Source organism: Castanea sativa, chromosome 8 (genome assembly GCF_040712315.1).
Source record: "Castanea sativa cultivar Marrone di Chiusa Pesio chromosome 8, ASM4071231v1".
Taxonomy (NCBI): domain Eukaryota; kingdom Viridiplantae; phylum Streptophyta; class Magnoliopsida; order Fagales; family Fagaceae; genus Castanea; species Castanea sativa.
In genome coordinates, this window is record NC_134020.1 from 45,831,311 (window position 1) to 45,858,380 (window position 27,070).

At 35.5% G+C, this 27,070-nt stretch overlaps 2 protein-coding genes and 1 pseudogene across 3 annotated transcripts; 1 reads left to right on the forward strand and 2 right to left on the reverse strand.

The window, feature by feature from the left end:
* The first annotated feature begins 6,918 nt into the window (after nt 1–6,918).
* Nucleotides 6,919–7,690, forward strand: LOC142606420 (putative E3 ubiquitin-protein ligase ARI2; annotated as a pseudogene).
* A 534-nt stretch (nt 7,691–8,224) lies between these two features.
* Nucleotides 8,225–19,826, reverse strand: LOC142607387 (protein transport protein SEC23 D). The gene is made up of 14 exons (XM_075778847.1): nt 19,391–19,826; nt 19,214–19,279; nt 16,217–16,270; nt 15,887–16,059; nt 15,528–15,714; nt 15,242–15,387; nt 15,011–15,165; nt 14,530–14,611; nt 14,332–14,447; nt 12,959–13,057; nt 12,130–12,253; nt 9,429–9,706; nt 8,912–9,126; nt 8,225–8,807 (listed from the first exon to the last, which is right to left on the reverse strand). The coding sequence occupies exons 1-14, from the start codon at nt 19,716–19,718 to the stop codon at nt 8,596–8,598; spliced, it is 2,235 nt and encodes a 744-aa protein (XP_075634962.1). The 5' UTR covers nt 19,719–19,826; the 3' UTR covers nt 8,225–8,595.
* A 2,863-nt stretch (nt 19,827–22,689) lies between these two features.
* On the reverse strand, nt 22,690–25,057 carry LOC142605692 (small ribosomal subunit protein eS25-like). Of its 2 annotated transcripts, XR_012839104.1 has the most exons (5): nt 24,906–25,057; nt 24,353–24,427; nt 24,083–24,217; nt 22,789–23,071; nt 22,690–22,755 (listed from the first exon to the last, which is right to left on the reverse strand). XR_012839104.1 is itself a non-coding variant. In XM_075777120.1 (4 exons), the coding sequence occupies exons 1-4, from the start codon at nt 24,906–24,908 to the stop codon at nt 22,958–22,960; spliced, it is 327 nt and encodes a 108-aa protein (XP_075633235.1). In that variant the 5' UTR covers nt 24,909–25,057; the 3' UTR covers nt 22,690–22,957. The 2 variants fall into 2 exon arrangements, 1 of the variants encoding a protein (XP_075633235.1); XM_075777120.1 differs by having other exon boundaries at nt 22,690–23,071.
* Between the last annotated feature and the right edge of the window lie 2,013 nt (nt 25,058–27,070).

Sequence of the window (27,070 nt, forward strand, 5' to 3'; positions counted from 1 at the left end):
AAGGCTATGCCAGGTCTTTTGGATACACCAACAGCTGCATGGCAGAACTGTGGGCCTTAAGAGATGGCTTGATATTAGCTAAGGAGATGGGTCTGAATAATCTTATTGTTGAACTTGATACCTTAAGCATAGTGTTGCTCATGAAAAATAACATTGCTAATTTGTGAATGGAACCTTTGTTAACAGATTGCAGGAACATGTTGAGGGCGATAGCCAACAAACAAATAATCCATGCTTATCGGGAAGCCAACCAATGCGCTGATGTATTGACCAAATTGGGAGCAAGTTGTTTATCTTCTTTTGTTGTTTTTGTGAATCCACCGCCTGTGGTGGAAAGAATCATAGTTTATGATAAAGCTGATATGTACTGTAACAAATTGGTTAATTCCTAGTTTTAGTGCATTATCCATGGTTGACCCAAAAAAGAAAAAAAAGAAAAAAGAAATAGTATATTTTGATTGGAAGCTACTGCGGTAATTGAATGCCAAAGTAAATAGCTGCTAAAGGCCCAATTTATCAAAAGGCTGACATTATGGTAAAATCCAACTAGCAAGCTTCTTAGTTTTCAACAGTTTCCATTTTCTTGTCTTTATATTTCTTTTATTTTTCAACAAAAGAAAAATCTGGAAAATAATAAGGATTCCTTAGAAAGCCCTGGTGGGCCACATATTTAGTGGAGAGTAGACTCTTTTTGCCAATTAGGTAAGTTAAAGGCCCAACATGGTATACTCAACCAAAGAGGACAAGTGGAGAGACACTAAACACCATTTTGGAATCTGGACTCAAAATTCAGCCCACAACATTTACTTCCTATACTAAATATAATAAACTTGAACTTATTACCAAAAAAAATTTACAAAAATCTTATCTTGGTTCCAAAAATAACACAATTTTTGTACTTTCACCGATGAAGATTTTTGAGAGGAGAAATTCAGATTTTATTGAAAATGCATAAACTGGTAGTTCATACACTACGATTATACTAGTTAGTTAGTTAGTTTTTTTTTTTTGTTGTTGTTGTAATTCTTTAATTTGGAGATTAAAGTTTATATCTGCGGCGGCAGCACTAAAGAAATAGTGGGGCAGTGGGGCTATCTATATCAGAACAGAAGCAATAATTTTGAATTTGCATCTGATATCAAACACTCCCTAAAACAAATTAGCCACCCCAAATGCAAGCCACAATATGCCTACACTACCAAATTTCCATACCAAATTTTACTATTTTTGTTATTAGTATACAGTAGTAACTGTTCCTTTCTTAGTTTGCAGTAAAAATCAGTAAAGTACAAAGCTAAAATCCGCAATGAACAGATACAAGCCCACAAAAGCAGTAAAAAAATCACTATACCTTCGGATTTATTGGTTTCTTCATGCTCACATTTCCCACCATTAATGAAAATTAAATATTAAATCAATTGTAACCATAAAATCAATCTTGAAAACAGAAAATAAGATTAAAAAAAAAGAAGAAGAAGAAGAAGAAAGAACCAATCAATTAAGGAAATAATTGCTACACTAGTGCAAAAACATTGTTCAATTAATGCCAACAAATATAGATCTAAGAACATCGATCAAATTAAGATTAAAAAAGACATCACTTATAGTGAGTGATTATTTGATTTCACAATCTATTTCAATCAATTCCTGAGTTGCAAGACCCTTTGAAGAATCAGCAGTTGTACCATTCATCTGGGAAACCTTGCATGCAATCCTATCTACCTCGTCACTGTCAATCACTTCAACTTTGAAAACACCAACCTCAGCCACAATTTCAAACCCTCCCCAGAACCCACTGCGCTCAAGCTCACCAAACACATTAGTCTCAATCTGCTCCTTCAAGTACTCCAAGTAGTTATGATCAAGGTTCAACCCGCTCAACTCATGGGACACGTAAAGTTCCCAAAAAGACGGTAACGCCATGACGAGGAGAGGAATTTCGAGACAAGCATGGAACGTTGGGCTTACTATGTCTTCAATGACAACGTTGCTGGAACTTGGGTTGAGTTGGATTGTATTTGGTTGCGCTGTGTTATGCGCAATTCGATGATGCCAATGTTAGAGATTGGTAGAGAGAGTGTTGGGCTGGCCTCGTAGAGAGCAAAGGCGCAGTAGGTTTCGGTGGTGGAAGTCATTGACAACAAAAGAAAGAAACTTGAGAGGAAAGAGTAGTAGTAGTACTCTAATTCAAGGTTTTTGTGAGAGAGACGTGTTTTGGACTTGTACATATATACAGAAAGTTACGTTGGAAGTGGCATGGGTTAATTTCTTGTAAACTTCGATTTTTAATCATTTTCTCTGACTTAGTTTCGGAGAAGATAGAATAAATTTTAACCGTCTTTCTTGAAGTCTAAGTTTCTTTTTCTTTTTGGAAAATTGGAATATAAGTTTGTATAAGTATTTTTTTTTCCAATGCAAGATTTTCTTCTTCTTCTTTTTTTTTTTTTTATAATATTTTTGGCATCATATATCCTTCTTTATCAGTAATCCTAATAGAGTCCTTCCTAATCTCGGAAACCGCCTTCATAAAACGAATGGAATATTATAATATAAAATCTTTCAAACAAATTACCTCTGTCCGTATTATATCTTTATCTGTAATAATTAATATTTTTGGTTTTTCTTTTGGGGTTTTTGTTTTCTACTAAATAGGTGCTTTATCCATGTTATAATACCTATTTCTTGGTGCATAAAGATTCTTCACTCTTACAATCAGTATGAGAATGACAAATCTTGAATTTGGATTTTGATTTGGACTTGAATTTAAAAGAGATGGATTTGAAATGCCTTAATTCTAAATTTACAAATATTGAAATATGTCTTATAAATTTCTAATTTCTATAGGTTTAGAAGTTATTTCAAATTCAATGATTTTAAGGTTTAAAATCCTTAGTGAATTTATCAAATTCAAATTCTTGACCATTTGTAAATTATCTAAACAAGATATTTGGATTTTAATCACTTAAATCTAAATCTGTATACCCAAATCTTGCAATCCAAATACACCACTAAGATTACAGCATTATTTGCATGGAACAAGTATTTTCAAGCAATGTGACAATCACGGATTGTGGCCAATACTTTTGCAATTATTGTTAGACTGACTATTTTATTGTGAAGATAAACGAAGGACAAAGCAAAACGCATTTGGTGCATGGAACTCAAGTTGCGATGCTATTTGTGATGAATCCAAAATCAGGAGCCTAGTGAATGCAAGAGATCCGAGTCTAGCAGAGAAGTTTGATCGTATTCTTATTGAATCCTATATTGAGGATAATAAAAGGGTTAAGTGGTGTCCCAGTGTTCCACATTGTGGAAATGCTATACGCCTTGAGGACCACGAAGAATTAAGGGAGGTTTGAATGTGCTTGCGGTCTACGATTCTGTTGTGGTTGCTCATCTGAAGTACACTCTCCTTCATTTCTGATGTGGGAACTTTGGACCAAGGACTACAAGGATGAATCAGAGACACCTAATAGCCTTGCCCGAATTTGTCACAAGCCGCTGAATATGGGGGTCCTAGGAGAAAATTTTAAAACGGGTATTTTATTATATTTGATTATAAATTTAATTTTTGATATATATTTTTTTCAATTAAAATTTATTTTTCTTACTTTTTTAGAAGCAAAATTACTAATTAAGTTTTTGTATTCAATTTCCACTAACATTTCATTTTTTTTTTTTTACTTTTAAATAAAATAAGCGTAGGATTTGGCTACACGCTTCAAGTGGATTCCATAGTTTTCTAAAAAAGAGTAAAGACAATGAAAAGAGTAAAGAGTCTAAGGCTGCGTTTGTTTCGACGGTAAACGTTTTCAGGAAATTGTTTTACGCGTTTGCGGGTGTTTGGCAACACCTGAAATTTTGGTCAAACGAAAAATTAGTAACATTTGACTGTAAAATACTGCCTCCCACCCGGAAAATATTTTCCATTTGTATTTTACCTTCAATTGGTTTCAGTCCTCATTTTCCCTCTCGGCTTCTCGCATTGTTAGTCACTCCAGTCAAGCTCCACTCCCTGCCTCAAGCCAGTCCGAGCTTCACCCACCGTCCGAGCTTCACCCCCAGCACCGGTCGCCCCCGATCGTCGCACCAAAGACCAGCCCACCAACGGCGCGAGATCGCGCCATGACCCACCGTGAGATCGCGTCATAACCCAGATCGCGCCGTTGCACCCTGGCACTGTGATCTTGCGCAGTCGCACCCCAGCACCGATCGCGATAGCGCACCCCAGCATCGCGATCGCGCCGACGCACCCCAGCCTTCGCGATCGCGCCGTCGCACCCCAGCCTTCGCGATCGCGCTGCCTTCGCGATCTTGATCGCGCCTCCTCCTTCGCGATCGCGCCGCTTCTCTCTCGGATTTTATGATTTTTTTATTTTGGGTTTTGTTTCTTTTGTGATTCTACTGAGAAATGATGTTATATATTTGTTTGGAAACTGAGAAAATGTGAGCATTAAGTAAAAAATGTATTTTCTATAATATTTTCAAGATCACAACCAAACACCTGAAAATATTTTCCAAAGTATTTTTTAAAATGCCACCAAACATCTAAAAATATTTTACTTTCCTGAAAACATTTTCCGAAATTGCTTTACTGTCGAAACAAACGCACCCTAAGACAAATGTAAGGGCCATTAGTATGGGCCCAATCCATTAGCTTCCTTCTGTATAAAAGTTTAGGGCCCAAAGCTAGGTCGGGCCCACATTAGGTTGGAGTCCAATATAAATTCAGGGTCCCAAGTCAAGTCGATAACTAAACAGAGAAGAATGTTAGTGCCTTGGGGGAAATCGTTTGCCGAGCATTGATTGGCGACAGGAACAAATTTCAAGAAAGTCATGTCAATCGAGAAAAGTGGGTCCCATCTGGTTAAGAATAATTCCCAAAGGGACCCACCAACTTGGAAACTCACCCACTTATCATGACGACCCCACTAAGGGAAGTCTATAAACAGGAAAGGAGGTAGCAAGAAGGGAAGTTGAAAATTTTGGGGAGGGAGAGAGATATACGAGAGAAAAGGAAAGAGAAACGAGAAAAAAGTAGAAGCTCAATTCGAAGTTTGAGTCTTCTTGGGAAACCAACATAGGGTAGTATAACATGAATTAAGTGTGAGACTCCTTCAATTGGGTCGATAGGTTAGTCTCAAAAAGTTATCACATTGTAGGAAACTCTTCACCCACCTTAAATAAGTAAATTAGGCTTCTAGCCTCAAAATCCATCAATCATTTTGGGCCTAGGCACCACAACAGAGAAAGTGAAAAAAAGAAAAGCAAGTATATGGGTGAAACATTAGCAGTGTGCACTAGAAAAACTAAAAAAATGTGAAACTTAGTAAGTCTACTACCTACACCGATTAATGAGTTAGCCAACTAAAAAGAAGTATTTTTTTAGAATCAAGATGGACGCTCCGTTTGTTTCAATGGAAAACCTTGTGTAAAGATAGTGTGGGGGGCAAAAAGATCCTAATGAGAATGTGGGCCTTTTGGGCCGTGTTAAGGAAGGCCGACCTGCTACTGGGTTTAGAATTTGTTGGTACTATGGGTCGGCCCATACGCCGAGGGTCCGAGGATCTAGCCGAGGGTGAACTTACCCTCGGATGGACACCGAATAACTCAGGATTTCGTGATAAAGATTAGGGGATGACACGGTTAAGGCCAATGGTTAAAAGGGGTAAACCCTAGAATGCCCCAGAAGCACTGGTGTTGAAGAAATGTCAAAGATAAAGGCTGCCACCTCCACATTAAAGACCCTGCACCTACCACCCTGGCCGCATTTATGGGGAAGTGACACCTGAACAGTGGAAGAGAAACTTCTGGTTACTATTCAAAGGCACTGAGAAAAGAAATATCTAGGCTAAAGGGGAGGTAAAGCAATACGTGTACAAAGTATTCAAAAGAGTAGTATTTAAAGAGCAATCTAAGACAGAAAAAGGGATCCCCCTCTTTGTAACCTAAAGGAAAGAGAAAAAGAGAGAGAAATTATATAAGAACAGTTCTCGGCTTACGTCCGAGTAGATTGACTTATAGCATTCTTTGTTGTTTTTAAGGGTTTATAATCTTTGGCTTGCTATTTAGTCCTCAAACACTTCTAACCTGGGTTTCAAGCCCACACTCTACAAATCACATTGTTTAAGGCTCGTTGGGCCTGAGCCCGTAACTGTTCTTGGGGCCAGGTGCAATTGTGCACTTACAGATAGTTTTCCTTGTTTTCCAGTGTTTGGTAGCATAAAAAAAGATGAGTCAAAGGAAAATTATCTTTAGTCAACATAAAAAGTATGGCTTATTTTTGGAGATTGTTTTCCATTAAATTTTTTTAGAAAACAACTCTATCTCACAGCAAACTAAATAAGGGAAGTTATAAGGTTGTTTTTCAACTCATTTAAAGTTTCTACCAAACATTAGAAAATGAGATAGTTTTATAGAAAATGTTTTTTAGAAAATAACTCATTTTCTAGAAAATCTCATTGCTGAAACAAACAGAGCGAGAGTGAGTGCTTTCTGCCTTTTGTTACTTATCTCTCTCTCTCTCTCTCTCTCTCTCTCTCTCTCTCTCTATATATATATATATATATATATATATATATATATATGTAAAGAAATAAATATGGGTTTTCTTAATGAAATTGTGGTACAAAAGTTTGATTAGTAGGATACTAGGATTTGTTTTTAAAAAAACGATTTGATTAGACCTTCATGTCATTAACTTTTTTATTTAATGGCTTGAAAGAGCTTATATTCTCTCAGCTTTCAATTAGTGGGCCTTAAATAATTTAGGTGGTCCTTAATTTTTTTTTAGTTTTCAAACGAGGAAGAAATATAATATAATGTTTTATTACTAGTGGGGGCCCTCCTCCAAGGGGGGCCTTAGGTGGTGGCCTAAATGGCCTGTAGGCTCAGTCGGCTTTGTGCTTGATAAAGATGGAGGATGCATTGTTAAGGTGTATCTGTCGAGAAGGATTTTGTTGGATCCGCGGTGGCACCACTGGTAAGCACCATTCTACTACGGATGGTCTCTACTCTCATAGTAGTTGTCGGCCATACTTAGAAGACCATAAGAGAAGAAGATTATTATGCATGTAAATACTAACTCATTGCCGTACCTTCATTGCTACAACCGATACAAAGTTCATACCCATTCTTTAAAGCTCGAAACTATGCTTAAACAATCCGTACAGGAAAGGATACGTTACATTGAAGAAAGACAACTGACACTTGAAAGATTTCAGTTGTGTTACTTGTGTTACAAATGGACTCTACAGACTGTAATGGTCCAGGAGGGTTCTTTCATGTTCCAACGTATTTGCATATTGCATGTTTGGGGTTGACTTATTTTAAAAGATGAAATGACAGAAGGAAAAAGAAATAAAGCAGAGCTTGTTTGAGGATCAGCAGCGGCAGCTTGAGACAAACGTTGAGAAGCTAACGATCATAATAGAGGAGCGTTTTCAATCTTTTGATCAATATGCAGAGGATGAAGTTCAGAAACAAAGAATGATTTCTGCAGAAAATTGTATGAACGCATTGAGAATGATTTGTTGGGTTCCCTCCAGCATTGCTCCTTACACGTTGATGGGGGAGGGGAAAGCATCAGAACTTGTTTGCCGGGACACCAAGGCCGATGATACTGAAAAGAACTTTATAAATATGTAAGGAACAATAGAACCTTATCAACAACTTTCATCTGGCATTAATGGTTCGTTTGGATTGAGAGGGAAGGAGGGAGAGTAGAATAGAGTAAAGTAGATTTAGCACAAAATTAGCTTATTTTTAGCCAATACTACTCTACTCCCCTTCACTCTCCCTCCTTCCCCTCTCCATCCAAATAGACCATAAGAGTTAAATTGAGGGCAGATGCTCCTCTCAGAAGTGAGCTAGAAGATGAACTCTTACAGATTTGAACCATAGGAGGTCCATTGTTATAAATTATGGCAGCCAAAATGTTCATCAGTAACTTTAGGGTGGTCTATTGTTCTGACCAGATTGTCTTGTAACCAGTTTATCACCATTACCTCATCCTTTTTTCTTTCTTCTTTTTTAAATTCTTTTTCACTGTCATCTTTTGGTCAAATAAGCTTTCTTTTCGTTTCACTTCCATCTCAGTTTTCAGTTCTTTCAATATCTTTATCCATCTACAATTTCTATAATATGGTCCATATGCAGGATGCATCTACTTCTATCTTAACACTATGGCTATCCATCTATCGAGAACTTTATCTCTATATGATTGGATTATTAATGCTGGATTAAACTCATCTCAGCACAGTTTGATTCAACTATATTCATGTTTTTGAATTAACACTGACAACTCTCCGTGCTTCGATTTTGTTTTACAAAAAAAATACCGGTATGTACAGCTCTGATCTGCTATAAATTTGCATTGGAGAGCTTCAAACAGGTAAAAAGAGTGCATGAAAACCACCACCACTAGCCTCCAGGATTAACATAAAATCTTAATAACCCCAAAGACAGTTTGAACTAGCAGTGGTCCAACTCTAAATTAATAGTTCCTTCTCCGATCATAGCACCCATGATGACTGTATAAGTTATACCTTTTCTGGCATTTGTAATTTGTGATTGGGACTCTGAACTTGTCTTCTACTTCAAGTATTCCAAGACACCCCGTGAAATATCTTCTAGGAAGGAGACAAAACCCATGACACTTGTGAGGCCACTTCCATCAACATCCTGTTCCTCAATAAGATAGTTCTCAAAAACTGTGGCATCATCTTGCCCTCCCCTGATAAATATGAGTTTGGGGGTGATACATCTGTCTTGCTTTAACTTGTTAATGCTAGTCCGCAACAAACCTGTAAGTCATTTAGTATTTTTTTTTTTTTAAGTGAACCAAAACTCACTTAACTTCGAGCAGCTATCACCTTTTTTACAGAAGCAACAAATAGAATACACTTACAGTCATGAGGTGGAGGGTAAGGAAGTGCAGGGTCTGCTGTTGAAGAATAAAACACAACAAGAGTTGTAAATGCATCAAGGAAAAATATCGGACTACCACTGGTAATCAGTGCAGCACGACTCAATGAGTGGCGTGGATATGCTTGTTTATCTGGAGTAGAATATGACATCAGCACTGGATACACGGCACGGTGAAGGGAACTTGGTTCCAATGCACTGCAACACAAATTTTGGAAAAATAAATTTCAAAATTAACTTCTCAACAAAGATAATTGATACAATTAATCCTAAAAGATGGATATTGCAACATCCACCAGAAGTATAAAATGTGGCACAAATATAAAAGCTTGAACGTATATAATAACAGTCACAACACAATGATATGATAATGAAACGTAAGTGGACAACAAAGACCGGAAAAGTGGCACTAAACATTTTATCTTCCCAACGTAAATACTAACTAATTGTTCAAATACTCACAAATAAGTTGGTCCAATATCAACATGAGCACCCCTTACCTGAAAAGGCATTGCAAGTAGATCCTGTAATCAGGGTGAACGCCTTCTTCATGGAAGCGGAGAAGAGGATTTCGAAGCAAAGCAAAAACTAAGCGAGGTAAGGGCTGCAGCTGTGGGCATTGTGAGAATGCAACATCAACCTGACCAGTTACTGAACTTCCATTCTTGTACTGAACAAGTTTGTAAGCATCATTATACTGAGCTGTGAGGATTACTAGCCAATCATTAAGCAACATCCTGCCCTCGCGAACCCCTTGCTCCAAAGAGGCCAATATAACCTATAGAGCAAAAAAAATATATGGATAATGAACAATAACTGAGAATATAGAGTAAAAAGAGGGAGTAGTGGAAATCAAAAAGAGAAATACAAAAAAGGTGAACATTTAATACTCTAACTATTAATAAAATGCTGGTATAACAAACAGATTAAAGGGTGGTTTACATACTAGAATTAATGGTACAAGGAAAATAGGCCAGACTTAACCAGTAGCCATGCTACACCAACTACATCTGATGTAGAGAATTTTAAATTTCTTTCCACTTGTTTCTTAATTTTACTTGGCACAATGAGACTTAGATTAATTATCCACAGTTCCGTGACAGCAAGATAGATCACATTTGAACCAACTACAAGAAATTCAACCAAAATGCTCATTGAATCAAATAGGCTCTTTATGTGCCTATTGACACCAATCAGACAATGATTTTATTGCATCAGGTAAACATACTAGTTCCAGTAGTGGAAAAGATGCTCGCTCCTTCCATTAAAAGCACATCCCAATTTTGTTAAGCAATAGTGAGTTGGCAAGTAGAGAGGTAAGTACGCCATGCAAGGTTTGGCAAAATATATAAAGGTCCTCTCTAGAGTTGGAAAGAAATTTTTCTATGGCATTTGAGCCTTGTCCTGGGATGCATCATTCTATTTCTCTGTGCCAAATACAGAATTATAATGCCTGTTGTTGCACCCTTAGATAAGATGGTATTACACTAAAAACTAACGCTTATACAGGAAGACATCTGAAACACATGTATCTACTAATTAAGCTACAGTTAGAATTTCAACCTTCCCTTGACTGGCCCTGATTGCAATAAAAGCAAGAAAGAGGATCAGGATCTTGGTAGTTATAAACCACCAACCTCAATAAATTGTAATCTAATGGAGCTACGTTGTCCAAGCTAATAAAGATACGTCCTTCCCAAACATTTATGCATGCCTATTTTTAATGTATCACAATAAAAAGTATGTGACTAGAATTCTTCCTTTCCAACATAATTTAGCTAAAGTATGTGACTAGAAGTCATTATTATAGATAAGTTAGTGAAAACGGGAATGATGCTGGAAAATTGCTGTCTTATGTGTAAATAGTGAGGAAACTGTTGACAACTTGCTGCTTCATTGTCCAGTGACAATGGAGTCATGGAACTTCATATTTCTAGCTTTAAGTGTAAATTGGGTGATGCCTAAGACAGTGAAAGGTATGCTGCAAGGTTGGCAGTGAAGACTGGAATCTTTCAGAAATAAAGTATGAAATGTGGTTCCTGGATGTTTAATGTGGCATAGTTGGAGGAAGAGGAATAGGACTTTTGAAGACTACGGAGTTTCTATTGTAAGGATTAAATCACAATTTGTAAGATCATTATTTCATTGGATCTCTTTAGCAAAAAAATAATCATTTAATGGATGTCTTTATAAGCTTTATGAATTTTGTTAGAGCTCAGGTTATGTAATTCTGCAAAGAGTCTTAGGGCATCCGACCTGCATAGTCCTCCTTATTGTGCGTTTGGGAGGGGCTGAAACGCCCAGCATCTGCGTTTCAGCCCCTTCCCTTTTTTTTTCTTTTTTTTTTTCACTAGGACGCGCATTGCGTACTGTTCATTGGCCATGAACAGTGATTTTAGGCCTATGAACAGTTATTTTAAGCGTGAACAGTGTTTTTTATTCATTAAAAAATTATTTTGCTACAGTGTTTTTCAGTTTTCAGTTTCAGCTACATCCAAACGGACCCTTAGAGTGCATTTGTTTCTTTACAAGTAATAGTTTTATTTTCTTTTTAAAAAAGTGCAATGAGGTACTGCAAGATTAAAGCTGCTAGTGTAACTTCTTTATAACATCATTTCATTTTCAAAAAAACCAGGAACACATTCATGACATATTAAAGTTACTTAGTTCTCCTAGGATCTTAGCCAAAAAAAAAAAGAGCCTTGAATATTCATAAAGGAGACCACAGACAAGGACAACCAAAAAAATAGAGGTACCTTAAAACCAATATATCCCATCACCAAGGTTTCTACTTCATACTTCTTGTAATAGTTGAGCATTAGAAAAGAAAGGGCAAAGAAAGAGATGGAAAAGATTAAATTTATAACCTGTGGGCCAAGAGAACTATGGTAGTATGTAACCATGAAATGGTAGAAGCTTGTTCTTTTTTTTAATGCAAAACTATATTGTATTCCATAACCTGTATAAAGCTAGTAAAATTTTATGAACAACTCACTCTTGTAAAAAACTCTCTAAATATCTTACACAACTCAAGTCTTGAGTGCGTTTAAGTACTAGAAAAAAAAAAAAAAAATTAACAAAGCAACCAACAAGGAACAATAGTTCTTGAAATTGTAATGGAGTGATACAACAGAATATGAAGAAGAATGATAGAAGAAGTTTGAATTGACATCAGAAGGGGAAGGGCTTAAATAAAATTACCTTGTGAACAAGTAATGATAGAACTACTTCAGGGTCAACACTGTCATAAAGTTCGTTAACATTTTGAGCAGCTCCAAATTGCAAAGTTCGAATCCTTAGTCGCCGTTTAAGGGAATGCTTGGCTCTGCATTAACATTCATCTCATCAATCTTGTTAATCAAGATTTTGGAAGAAAACGTAGTGCACAAAATTCACAAGATAAATAACTATGAGAAAAAGAGGAAGACATGATGTGGTGACTACACAAGACTGAAATTCATAAACTAATAGACAGTTTAACAATCCAACAGTAGAGAATCCCATTAAGAATTGCAGTTTTCCCTCAATTTCAAAAATATCCTGTTCATGCTTCTATGCAATTTCTTCAGCATAATATGCGATCATCAATATTGGCTAATACAAGGAAAGCAATGAAGTATGAGAGGAAGATACTGAAGCTACCCAGCAATTTCAATATGGTAGTGTACCAGAAAGTAAGTAAACAGAAAGAGGGACAAGAATGACTCATGTAGAATGATTATATATGATAACAAGATTCAAAGAGTACATGATCAGAAAAGAAGCTCCTGCATAAAAGTTTATTCTACAAGGTTTGAAAGAACACCATTGAGGTTCAGCTAATGGTAAAAACATGGATCACGACCAAATACAGGGCTTACAAATAGTAAACCCCAACCTAAGAAATTGTGTAGATTATCTAATTAGCACTGCATTAATTATAATTGCTATGCACTGGTAGATATGTTTTATGCTAGGTCTAGTCATCTGATACAAGAAGAAATGCATTTCTGCCAACTTATCAACAGCTGTTCTGTAGGATTAATAATACCTAGTTGCAGATCCTGATTCTGAATTTGAAAGTTCTGCAGGGGGCACAACAACTGTATATTGAAATGCAATTTGTAGTGTGGGCAATTCTGATCCATGCCTGCAAAAGAATAAAGGTAGAGCCAGGATTAGAACTCTTGCATCAAGAAAAAAATTTAGCTACCGTTGTCCCATGCACTAAGCAAGTGATCTTATTTGGGACCCTATTATCTTTGGGTGTCTATGAATCAAAGAACTGGGTCTGATCCCATACATTCACAAAATAACAAAATTGAACCCAAACAATAAACCTTTTTTTTATAAGTTTCTTTCATCTTTATTAAACCCAAACAATAAACTATAGGAATTAAAGTTGGAAGGGGGGGGGGGGGAGGAGAGAGAGAGAGAGAATTGCCTAAAATTTTATTATCTGTATAGGGATACTATCATACTATTCCTATTTTAGTGCCTACTTTCTCCAAACTTTTTGCAAATTCCGAGTTCCAACCAAGTGGCAGTTACAGCTCAAGAGGGACATTCTGATCACTCAACACCCCCCTCAAAAAAGAAAATAATTTTTAAGATTTCCTGAAAACACCATATGCAAATTTGCATTACAAATCTAAATTTTTTCATCTTCACAGTGACATGTCTTCCAATTTGTCACTGTTCTATATGATCCAGAGGCATACATTAATAGAGGCATAGAGCATTCTTTCACCATCCTAAAAAACTTTTAGATCTGCTCAAACATTAAGGGGCAGTTTTAAAATCAGAACAAAAAACTGTCTTCACCATGTATTAAAAACTTCTAAAGAAAAGAGGCAGATTCTGAACAAATGGCTATGGGATTTAAGGTTTAGATTTTAGGGAGATTAATAAAAAATTTTAAAAAATCCAAACTATTTAATCATGATTCTTTTTTTTTCTCTGAAGTTTAGTTAATTTAATTTTTTTGATAATCCAAATTAAGTTAATTTAAGGAATTGGATGTGCTGGATTACATTATATTAGGCATTTTCAAGATTATATCTAGAAAGATGATGTAAGAAAGCAATGCTTAGCTAGATATTGATGCCCACAACTTATTTTAAGTGGTGAGCAGCGGCTCAAAATTTTAGAGTTAAGAGTTCTTGATGGTAGAAGACTTGGGATTATATACATGCATATGTGTATACAAGTTGATGTGTGCGCATATGTTATATTAAACAAGAATTAACAGCACAATTATATCTACTGGAACTGACATACTTCAACTGGATGGGGAGTATTGAACTTTCACAATGAGAGAGATTTCAATTGATCAATATGATTATAGCATAATCGTCAAGTATCAGTTATGTTTTAGACAGAAATGTAAGAGCTATGATGGAAATCAAAGACATATTTATGTACCTTGAAAATCCAACATTATTGGCAAACTCAAAGTCATAAGCATATGTGGCATAAGAATCACAACAAATAATGTGCTGAACATTTTCATACTGTGGATCTGGGAAGAAATGGCCATACTGCAAAAAATATATAAAGAGAAATACACTCAGAAAATTGTCCAAGTGTAATTATAATTTTTTAAAAATGTGACAAACTTACAGAGTTGCCAGGTTTGAATTCAGAAGATGTCCTCAATCGTAGAATACAGCCAAATGCATATGGTCGACTTAGCATTCGATACCTGCAAAATGAACATGTTACAATGCTATCATGGAAATGGAAATACTTAAATATGGGTCATTTATGTCACTGTGCTAGCGTGCTCTATCAATTAAAAATTGAATTATGAAAACGAGCATCCTATCAATGTTATCATATAATTCTCTTATGAAAATGAAGAAATAAAGTTACTATAATTAATTTACCAATAAAACATGTATATTGGAAATGTACTCTAGAAGTTTATGTAATCCATTTAGTGCTTTTTTTTTTGTTGGGGGGGGGGATAAGAATGTAATCCATTTAGTGCATTGTTCCTGCATTTTAGTATTATCAAACTGTCCTTTCTAAAGAGGCTGAACATGTAATGCCATTCTAAACTCATAACCTAACATTGATTTCTGTTGCATTGGAAACTCACATGTCTTGAGGAAGAGTGGAATCATCAGTATTTGAATAAAAAAATATCGAGCCACCACTATCAATACTAAGAAACTTCAAGGATGCCAAATCTGTATACTCATTCGTGACGGCAAATATGTCCACACAAACACCTGCTTGAACAGCAACAGCTGCCTGTAACATATATGTCAATGCTTACATCTCCAAAATTATAGGGGAGAAATTATAAACAAAAGTTAAAACATATGACCAGATCTTTGTAGAAAGGTGTCTGCTCGGGAAGTAAAGCACGGTCTGCATCCTCTCCTTTACTAGCATATTGCTCACCGTACCGTCTTGTATCCAGCTGCCCAGCTCCATAATCCGGAGGGCCGGATAAAAAGGCAAAGACTCTAGCTGCAATTATGTTCAATGGAGACAACATATATGATGACCTTTGAAAGTGCTCATGTGCTTAAACAAGGCCTCAACCCTCAAATTAAATAAAATCTGAGAAAAAGTAGAATTAGATGAGCTTTGAATATTATCACAGATACCTAACGCAAAAGTGCTTCCATATTCTGATCCAAGATAATTGAAAAGGGCTTCCATTGCCACCCCAAAACCTCGCCCACCCATCAAAATACCATCCATCCCTTGACCTGCTGCTGTGGTTCTCTCCCATGAAGTTGTAGGTCTAAGCGTTTCAAGAGCAGATGCAATACGGTCCTTACAAGTTTCAACCTGTACCAAAGTTACTGATTTAAGAGCATAACCAAAATACCATATACATGATTTTGGGTCCTCAACAGTGTACATAATTACTCAATCACCTGATTTTATCCTTCAAAAAAAAAAAAGGTGCACATACACAAACACCAGAAAAATGAGTGACAAAACCCCATAACAAACCTACCGGAGCCAGGAATTGTAGCAAAGGCATGACATCCTCAAGCTCAATTGGCAGGGTTCCCTCCACATCGGGTGGAATTATAACATTCTTTACAACTGGTATAGGCCCCTGAACATCATACAACCCTAGTTTGTGGCTGAAGGTAGCAAGCCCAAATAATGAACCAGGTCCAAGAGCTGATATACAAAACAAAGTAGAAAATTCAACCTTCCAAGAACAGTGCTCAAACAGGAAAAGAATCAAATAATATATATTCATTTATAAGTGGGAATCAAATAATATTTTTATTGGTAAAAGATTGCAAAAAATTCTTTTAAACTAGCAATTATTAACCTTCCAAGGCTGCCAACAGCGCACTTTTAGTAAGTTCCAAGAACTCGTCCGAAGCTGCAGTCAAATTTCAGGAGAATTAAATGATAAGTCATCTTCAAGAAGAACAATAAAAGCATGGCAAGCATAAACTTAGATGCCAAAGGAGGTTTATCAAGAAATAAAATACCCTTAAATGACAAATCACTAAAGGAATTACAATTGCGTTAAAAGGAAAAGTCAGAAAATTAAATGAGAAGTCATCTTCCAGAAGAACAATAAAAGCATTACAAGCAAAAACCTAGGTGCAAAGCAGTTTCAAAAAAAAAAAAAAACTCAAAATAATGCATCACTGAAGGAATTACAGCTATGTTTTCTTAAGGAAAAAATTGTTTATTCAGGTCTAGTAATGCAAAAATTTGATGGGGACAGATGTAGCAAGAGGACAACAACAACAAGAAAAAATCCTTTATACAAAAAATTTTGAACAAACAATACAGTTCACAGAATTTTACAATTGCCAACCCTATCCCATGATGACACAGGAATTGAATAAGAAATAAGCACCCCCAAGGCCAAGTTGGCCCATTAGTCCCATTTGAATTTACACTAGTATCAAGTCTAGCAATAAATGTCATATTTAAGTTTGCATTTATTCTCTTATGCTTCATGTTAGCCTTTTAAATTATTGTTATGTTTCTATAGTTTTAAAAGGCCATTTACTGAAATAAATAAAAATTAAGAAGAATTTTGGGCTGCTGTAGGCCTAGTATTATAAACCGTTAGTGCTTTTTGCAACAGTCCTTCGCCATCAAGTATAACAATTTCAGATCTGGAACATTTTTTGGATCTCTTAGCCAAGAAATTTATTCTCTTTTAGTTCCAACGTCAAAAGTTCAGGCTATCTTTTGCTATATAGTCTCTTGTTTGTTGGATTTTCTTTTTCTCATCAGTTCTTACATCAGTTACATGTATGACTAGTAAATTGGTGCCTCTTTGATATGTTATGTTAGATCTAAGCTATTCTCAGCTCAGAATTAGTAAAACTTTGTGACCAAACAGAGGTTTCACAATCCAAAACACAAGAGGTAAAACAAGAGCCTGATGCATATAGAAAGAGTTTTTTTTAATAAGTGTATATAGAAAGTTAATAACACTTCGTACTGTACGCAAATGTTGAACTCCTATCTAATGGGGTTATCAGTAAAGAAAGATACTATGCATTTTGTAGACAATGTAATGCTGATTTTCTTTATCAGATTAAAAGAAATCATCAGAGTTTTTTGAAATATGAAAAGTCCCATCTCCACATACCACATTAGGAGGATAATTACTGGGTATATGGTATTCCTTTTTTTTAATTTGTTTTAAAGCATGGTATTCCAACATCCATTCCATGTACCACAGTGACAAATTCATTATAACTTGGTGGTATGTTGTTCGATGACTTGGTGTTTGGCTTTATGTGTTAGCATTGAAAGAGAGGGCAAAGAAGATATGCAGATGACAATTTTACAAGAAGACCTAGTCAAAGTATATTTCAATTGATATCACCTGCATCTAGAAAAATTACCATTATATAACTATACTGAGTTTTGTTTTGACAATCCACAACAATGTCAAGTAAATTTACATCCACTTCGTTTAGAAAATCATACCTTCATAATCAAAGACAAAATTTTGGGAACTCCCAAGTTTATTCATAAATAATAGACATATGGCAACATGAATACATCAATGCCCTAAAGAAAACTAAAACCTAAAGACACCAAAAGTAGGTGCAACACACATGCCTGGATATGTAATGTCTTGTCAAAGAGAGAAAAGCTCCCCCCCTTCTCCAGGCATCTCTTAACCAAGGCTGGGCCTACTATTACCACTAACGTGAACGCTCTTTGCTCTATGAAAACTTTCATCTAATCATAGATCAATCAGATTAGTATAGATGCTTTATTATTCCATCCTTTATAAGCACTCATAGACCTTACATATTGGAACAACATAAAATTCGAAAGCAACCATTGTCAGTTGTTGCTAAGTAGTATAATGATTATAATTAAATCTTTCTTCCTCACCAAAAGCATTGAGCACATATAGCTTAATCTTAGCTTGACATGCCTATACAAACTAATCATAAGCTACTATAACATACAAATACACATAATGTGAAAGCCTCCAACTTGAGCTAGATGCTTCAAAACCCATGTAAGAGTCACTGAAGGTACTGTTGAAACGGTAAATTTTTACTGGTTATCATCTGAACCCACCACTTTCGTCACTTTTTTACCTATCAATAACCACTCACCATGTCAACAGCTTGTAATCTAAAAATGATCCATGGATAAATTTGTTACTAGTATAAACACAATAGAAAATATGGGTGGAAAGTGGATTGATTTAATGGGATTTCTCCCTTTTGTCCCTAAGGCTTCACCAACCATTTGTGGCTTCTAGTGGGCATCCTTTCAGGATTGCCCACTAACCTGTTGGTTGCCCCATCCAATCTTCCTCTAGGACCTTGGTTTCCGCTAGCCCTCTCAAAGATTGTACCCCCACCTCAATGGGAAGTGCCGCTTCACTACCATAAACAAAAGAGTAAGGGGTTGCCCCAGTCGATGCACGGATAGAAGTTCTATAACCCCATAAGGCAAATGGGAGAAACAGGCTAGTATCCATCATCCCATAATTACATATGAATTCTCAGACATAGTGCCAAGTAAATATATTCTAGTTCAACAAGTGATAACAAATGCTACTTATAGTATAGAAAGCCGCGTGCATTTAGCAAGTGATCAAAATTGAGCCCCCTTGCCAGAACCAGTTGTCGGGTAATCCAGGGGCATATCACCCCTATGCGCTAAGCAGTTTAAGAAAATTAGTTCAAGCGCTAACTTTTTTATCAAATCATCACATTTTTAAATTCCTTAGTCCTAAACCAAACATTTAACCCAGTATTCACCCATTAAATCAAGAACATGAAAAAAAAAATTAAATTTAAGTCAAAAAGCATTGTGATCATACATGACAAATCCACCGCTGCAACATAGACAGGACGAGCTTGCGTGGCTTCTTCTTCATTTTCTTCTTCTGCAAACAAAAACAAAAAAAAAACGGAAACGAAAACCAAATTGTTAATCGCTAAGCAAAGGCTGAGTCAGTGAGCGAGTGAAGGAGGGAGGGAGTGAGTGAGTGACTCGCCAGGGAGCTCGAGATCGACGAAGGAGGACATCATCTCGGGGCAAGAATCGGGGCGAGAGTAGCGAGCGATGGCCTTGGAAGAGAGGCCATTGAGGGTTCCACAGAGGGAGCAAGTCCACGACCATTGCTCGAGCTCGCAGTAGGTGTTGAAGTAGCCCCAGCAGTTCTCGCACCTCGGCAATAGGTCTCCCTCCGATCCGTACTCGGGGCCCTGACCGTTCTCGTCCTTCTCCGCGAATGGCGTCACCGTCACGCCCCACGGCAGACCCGACCCGTCCTGCGCCCCCGGATCTATCGGGAACCGCGACACCGTCGCTCTCACCGCCATGCCCTGCGCCTTCTTTTCTTTTTTGTATTTTTCTCGGGAAACAAACGGAGCGATGTAGAGAGGAGTGCAGTGTAAATGTTGATAGATCAGATGGAGTGGCCGTTTGGTGCTGCTGCTGCGTACGTTAGCACTTACCAGAGTCGCTGAGTCGCTGACCTGACCGTAGAGCACCACATAGGAAGGACCAGTGGCGTTGTGCCACGTCATTAATGCAAAAAATTCAGGGACGGAATAACTTGCCACGTCAGAAATACAAAATCTGTAATTTACTTTGATCTTCTCAAAAAAAAAACTTCATTTTTTTTTTAAAAAAATTATGACTTAATTGACTAATTTGGGAATATTTAAGAAAATTTTGTCATTTTTTAGCATTTTGTAGTTTATAGGCCCGTTTGTTTAACCAACTCAAACTCACATTTTCATATTTTAAACAATACTTCATATCACCTATACGAATTTTAAAAAATTACAAAAATTTTATCTCAAACTACTCTACTAAACACCCTCATAGACACTTGAGCCAACCTTTAAAGGGATTTAAGCTTTTCTTAAAAATGTTTAATTATACTCATTTTTTTTTCCAAAAAAAATTATACTAATCTTTTTTAAAATTTCACAAAATGACACTCTTCTAATTATTTTAAAATACAAATTTTCCCCTTAAAATTTATATAAATAGAACAAATAATTTCATAATCTCTTATGCATTGATTTTCTAGCAAATGAAAAAATACTAGTAGTGGATCTATGTTCCCACTTATTACAACTTGTGAGTTCAATACCTTGGGAAATATGATATTCATAGCATTGCTCTTGTATGGATAATGAATAAGGCACTTAGGAACATCAAGATGGCAACAAAAAGGTCATATAAGGGGGTGTCATGGTCCCTCTTTAGGGTAAGAAAAACATCATTTGAGGTATTTTGTCATCTCTAATGAAATGATTTCAACATTAATAATTTCAAAGATTAAATAGAAATGTGTGTGAAAGAAACAGAGAGAGAGAGGTTTTTGGTGAAATGGAATATGCACAAATAATTATAAATTATAAATAGGATATATATATATATAAATAAAATAAGCTCTATATATTAATAATTAAAAAAAATATTAATTTTTATATACATACATTTAGAGCAGGATGGGGAAAGCAAAACCAATTCTCATCCCGTCACTTCTTTTGGGTAGCGGAATTCATTATCATCCTTAGACTCATGCATGATTAATCAATCAAAAAATAATTATAGAAAATATTGAGATTTTGAATTTCTTGCAATTCTATAATATGTCTCTATTTTTCTATTATGATCTAATTATAATAAATTAGGTATGTAACATATCATTCACAATAGAAGAGAATTTTATAAAACAATTAAAGATTATATCAAATTTCATATGAATCTGTATTAATGAGAACCAAATATGTCGTCGAAGGTTGTAATAGCTTTCACTTTGAAATTTAACTTAAAATTTTACTCTGAATTGCACTATTGGTCTATTATTATTGGTTTTTTTATTGACTATTTGTGTTGTTTGTACTATCGTATTTGATCAATCTTCATTTAATTCATCATATTGGTTAGTAGTAGACTTTTTGTTACAGCAACCACACAAACTTGGAACTGATACTTGGTCTAAAAGACCTAGGACCAAAAATTCTTTTGGTTTAGTAATCAAAATAAAATTATCCACTAGTTTCCTCATGTCACACGTTCCATAGTGACCGCTTTATCCTTGGTTATACAGTGGGGGAAACCACCCAAAAGAGACCCAAATTTCTTCAAAAAAATCTTCAAATCTGGGCTTGAAACCAACTGCACTGCGGTTTAAGCTCATGTTGGTATCTAACAAATAGAGTATGCACCATCTATGCATCGCTGTGCAGAGCCGAGGCTCTAAAATACATTATTGGCCCGCCCTCTCAAGACAACTCTAGCAAAATTCCCAAGACACCAACTCATGACTCATGAATCCTCCAATGGCAATGGAGCCAGAGCGGGGGGCTGGTTGTCACGGGGAAAATGAGATCAAATTGATTTGTATTATGTGCAAAACGATTATCCTGATAAACTAGAGATGCAAAGCAGCATTATAAATGTATTTATGGGATCTTAGAGAGAAGATTTCACCATGGCATGGACTTGAGATAAATATTATAATAATAATAACCAAATCTTATTAGTTCTAAGCCAGTCAAAAAAGACACATCAGTTACGGAAGTAATTGAGATTATGATTTTAGGGTAAAATACAAAATTAACCTTCTAAATTTCTTCAGATTTCATTTCAATATTCTAACTTTGTTTTTATTCATTTTATTCCTCTAACTTTCAAGTTTATTCAATTAAGGCTTTTTCATCAATTTTTGTTATATGTTGTGGTCAATTTTTGTTATAAATTTTTCTTCAAATTTTTTAAATTAAAAAAATTCAATTAATGATTGAAAAATATTTTCTAAATTTCTTTCAAAACATTTTAATAAAAGTTAACAAAAAAACCTTAATTGAATAAATTTAAAACTTAGAGAACTGAAATAAAATCTGAAAAATATTAAAGAATCAGTTTTGCATTTTAGCCATGATTTTAGATAGAGTAGAATAGAAGAAAAAAAAAAAAATATATATATATATATATATATATATATGAAAAAAGCTAATTAATCTATGTTTGTTGTGTTAGTTCTAAAGCCCTGTTTGACTAGCGTTTTGCTCATGTCTAGCGTTTTTGCCTTTTTTTTTTTTTTACCAGAGCCTCTGTTCATGGTTCAATTGCATTAAGAGAAATGTACAGTACATTCAGAGTAAACAATAACCCATAAATTTTTTTTTTTTAATGTTTTCAACAATAAATTTTCAATTTTCAGCAAAATAAGCAATATACAAACACACATTAAATTAGCTTGCCAAGATAACAATTGATTCCAAGTTCAAACCACTGCTCTAAATGTTCAAGTGAAAGCAAAATCCCAAATCACGAAAAATTAAATCATAACTGATATTTAAATCAGTATAAGGTAATAACAAATACCAGGCCAAACTCATCAATACTTTCCCCACAAAAGGACCCTACAATAACTTAAACTACTTAACATGACTAATGGTGCAGTACGGATTTTAATCATAAACAAAAATTCTGTGTTCATAGAGGCACAAAACGAGCAAAATGTAGCTACCAGAACATAATAAGAGACACTAGTTCCTTGAACACAGAAAACTGGTATGTCGCTCACTCTTCATGTTCAAGTATTGGTGGACCTGGTGTAGATCTGCTGGCTTGCATGAGCAGCTACCAGCCTAATGGAACCTCTTGCCATCAGATCCTTAATTGCACGGCGTGCCAATGATCCATTGATCTGATAGTGGTCAAGAAAAGGAAAACAACTTCATTAGCATGCCAAAAGATATTCAATCAAACAAAAGAACTTCTTGGATAAAGAGTAGAGGGACACACAATTCGCAAGTATTAATCAACAGATAAAATACATCTTTATGTAAATTGTTACAAGAGTGATGACCATAATATTGCCCAAGAAAAATGTCCAATAAGGCGATAGCCAATAAATTCTTTGAAATGTGACTGGTCGTGCTATAATTAAGTTTCTTTGTTCTATATATATTTTACTAATAGCTATGCCCTCTATGCCAGCCCTTAGTTACAAATTGAGTTCAGCATTAACAGAGAGTAGTATTAATGATAAAATATAATTCACTGTGTATTAAGTTAAATTTCAAACCAGCAAATGTGTTGGTGTTGGTCAAAACAAATCTAAGTGACAGCCAGACATTAGGGAAAAAGACAGACAACTTTCAAAAACAAATAAATGTACATTTTGATGCTCTATGTACTCATCTTATTCATCTTGTACTCAACTAGGCATCAATAAAATATTCTTATGACTTCCATTTTCTTTCTTTATTTTATGAGCACTTTTTAGGGTAAACAAGAATGATCCCATTACTAATAATGAAGGTGAAAGGATGTCCGTTATATTAGACTAATACCAAGTTGTCAAAACATATTATATCATAGAGGAGGAACATGATTTGTTCAGCGAGGAACTAGGAGCAAGCAGACACTTGGAAGTGATATGGGTTCTCTATATAGTATACCCACGTCGGGTTCCCATCAAACATGTCCTAAGAGTTCAACCAGTAAAAGTGTGGGTCATCTTAAGAAGCAATGATTTTTGTCCTCCAAGTAATAATTTGCGATTGGAAAATGTCAATGACAATTATTGTAATCCAAGTAACTTCTCTTTCAAGACCAACTACACAATCATTTCTCATTCACATAACATTAAGTGTGTAACCACATAAAATATGAAGAAACTCATACAGAAAGAAGAGTCAAGTTCAGACTATACCCTCAATCTGTCGGACAAGATGGAAGGTGTGATAAGCTTGTACTTTGGAGCTTCCACAAGGAGCTTGTCATAGGTTCCCTGATCAAACATAACCATGTTGTTCACCTTCTCCTTTTGCTTTCCCTTACTCCATTTCTGTATACATCACCAAATAGTATTAGTATTAAAAGCCAAACCCACATTACCTATTCCTACAATCTATAATTTGAACCACCATACAAAGTTTGAAATTGAAAAATGCAAATTCTGAATCCAAAAACATTATCAAACCTTCTTCTTCTGCTTTCCTCCACCGGATTTGGCTGGCTTCGAGGACGGAGGAGGAGCCTTTTCCTTCTTCGGTGCCTATTAGAATAACAAAAAATAAAAAAATAAATCTTCATAGCATAAAAATCATAGTAACTCTGCACCAAATATTACATCTATTATCCCCTGTTTGGAATCTATACAAATAAATTGGTGCAAAAAAAATTAAAATGCCCAATACTTTCAATCTTGAAATTGAGACAGAGCCTAATAAGACTATTCAGCTTCATTAAATATCACAATAGATAAATCTGTGTTTGGCACTTGAGAAATAATTACAAAAAGAAAACAGAACACAGACTCTGGATTTCAATTTAAGTTCACTAATATCAGATCTAGCAAGACTAAAGAAGAAAAGCAAAACCCAGAAAGCAAAATGCAACAAAATCTCGACATATTCACTTCTCGGAAGTTCCAATATTTTCTATTGTTTTTCCTCAAACTTTCTTAGGAACCAAACAAATGCAATGAGATAGTAACGAAAGGAAGGACTTGAAGAAGATTTGTGTGAGCTTACCATGTTGCTCGAGGGTCAGAGTGGAGCAGAGGCTACCGTTTGGTGAAGAAGAAAGTGTGAGGCTCAGAGCTTGCTAGGGTTTTGAAAAAGCCTAGAGCAAGGAAAGAAATACTAGGGTTTGAGAAGCGAAGCTTATTAGGGCTACTATCTCCTACGGTCATTTACACGCGATACAGTTGTTGATTGTTTGGACAACAGGTTTATCCAAAACTTGTTATGGATGGGTTTATGTTCTTGTTACGGAAATATGGCAATTTGTGAAATTTTTGGGTCTTGTTCTCTTGGACTTTTGGGCTCTTCACAGTGTATCGAGCCGGGTCAAATATGGTCCACTGTCTCTAGTTGCATTTATTGTAACCTTATAGACACAACAATTTTCACTACATTTTTCTGAATTGACAAGTTTTTATAAATTCTCAACTAAGTCCATTATTTTATTATTTATCATCCACAATTTGACACCTGGATAATTTGTAGCTATGGACTTATTTTTTATGATCAAGTTGAAGTCAAAATCACATGATTTAAATAGATGAATATTTTTTAGGCATGTGCATCAACCTACTCAATTCGCTCAAATCGTCCAACTTTTTTCGCCCGTACCAACCCATAAAGATATGATATTAATTTTTAAACGGATTGAGTAAGTTCAACTATTAAAGCAACGGGTTGGATTAGGTGGCAACTTTAGTGTTTTTTTTTTTTTTTTTTTTAACCACCGATATTAAACCCCCCCCCCCCCTCCACACACACACACACACACACACACACATATAACCTTTATCTCTTGACTCTTGTCAAATTTATGTGTGTGTGTGTTTTTTGTTTTTAACCTGATGATTTGATGATAGTATAGAAAATAAATGATGCTTTCCTAACATATTTGTAAGCTGACTTAAGGATATAACGGTAAGGACCAAATTGATTGCAAATTAAAATTATAATTTAAACTTATTAAAACATTGGTAATAGAAATTCATCTATGGTGTAAACTTGGAGAAATTATACAGTTCTTAGGTGGACCACGTCACTTGTCCACCATTCTACCTAAAGACTCTCACTTATTTAAAATTGTTGAGTCAGTAATCAGTTTTCGTTTTAAAAAAATTTCTAATTCAACAATTTCAAAGAGGTGAAAGTCTTTTAGTGGAATAGTAGACCACGTTACTTGTCCACCATGAGGACCTTATAATTTCTCCTAAAAATGTGTCAAACACACAAGAGAGTTAGAGAGAGAGAGGGTAAACACCATTCAGATAGGAGGTCCAAGGGGAAGGCTTTATTTGAATTCCTCGCTTCTCCAACATTTTCCATTGAGAAATCCTAAACACTAAAAGTACACCACATTTGCGTCAAAAATTTCAAACTAATGTGGCAGAAATTTTAAAACTTCAAGAAATTAAGACATCACCATTACCCAATAGGCAGTAGTTGTGTTCCTCAAATTTTGATTTGTCCCTTCATAGATAACTGGCTCTTTAAAGAGCATAGAAATCAAGGTATGGATATGGGTGAGTTACGGAGTTGTTCATCAATGGTTTTGGTCTACAATAACCAGAGTCTGCGAGAAGAGAGTGGAATCGGTGAGAAGAGATTCAGTTTTGATCGTGGGGATTAGGCAATAAGAGATGAAGGATTTCATCTTGGGTTCGGGTTCGAAATTTCATTTTGGGGATTTTGAATTCAATCGGGTCTGAGTTGTTTACTAGTGAGGATGGTGTTGATTATAAGTGGGTCATGTGAGACTCATGTGGGATTTTTAATAGTAGTAAAAGGTGAGGTGGAAGGGTTGACATAGAAGGATTATTTATATTTTAATTTAATTTATGCCACGTGTACATTTTGTTTGCCACCTAAGCAAATTCCGTTAGTCATCTAACGATAATGATCAAATTGATTGTGACTTGAAAATAGCAGGGACCAAATTAACCATGACCCCAAAACGTAGGCACCAAATTGGTGTTTTCGCCAAAAAAAAAAATTTTGAAGTACTGACGTGGGCTTTTAAGAAGAATGGAGGGCTAATAAAATGCCACATATCAAAAAGGTGTCATTGATAAGTGAATTAACGAATCCACGTGTAAGCAAAACTCAGTTCACTCCATCTCTCTCACATATACATAATCATGCATCCGTTATATGCCCAAAAGCATTAAAGGAATACC

Coding starts and splice junctions, on each gene's coding strand:
- LOC142607387 (XM_075778847.1), bottom strand. CDS start 19,718: ATGGCGGTGAGAGCGACGGTGTCGCGGTTCCCGATAGATCCGGGGGCG. Junction 16,060..16,216: donor GCTGTTGGCAGCCTTGGAAG/GTTAATAATTGC, acceptor TTTGTATATCAG/CTCTTGGACCTGGTTCATTA. Junction 9,707..12,129: donor TATCATTACTTGTTCACAAG/GTAATTTTATTT, acceptor TTTGCTCTATAG/GTTATATTGGCCTCTTTGGA.
- LOC142605692 (XM_075777120.1), bottom strand. Junction 24,218..24,352: donor GAGGAAAGCAGAAGAAGAAG/GTTTGATAATGT, acceptor TGATGTATACAG/AAATGGAGTAAGGGAAAGCA. Junction 23,072..24,082: donor TCTTGTCCGACAGATTGAGG/GTATAGTCTGAA, acceptor GACCACTATCAG/ATCAATGGATCATTGGCACG.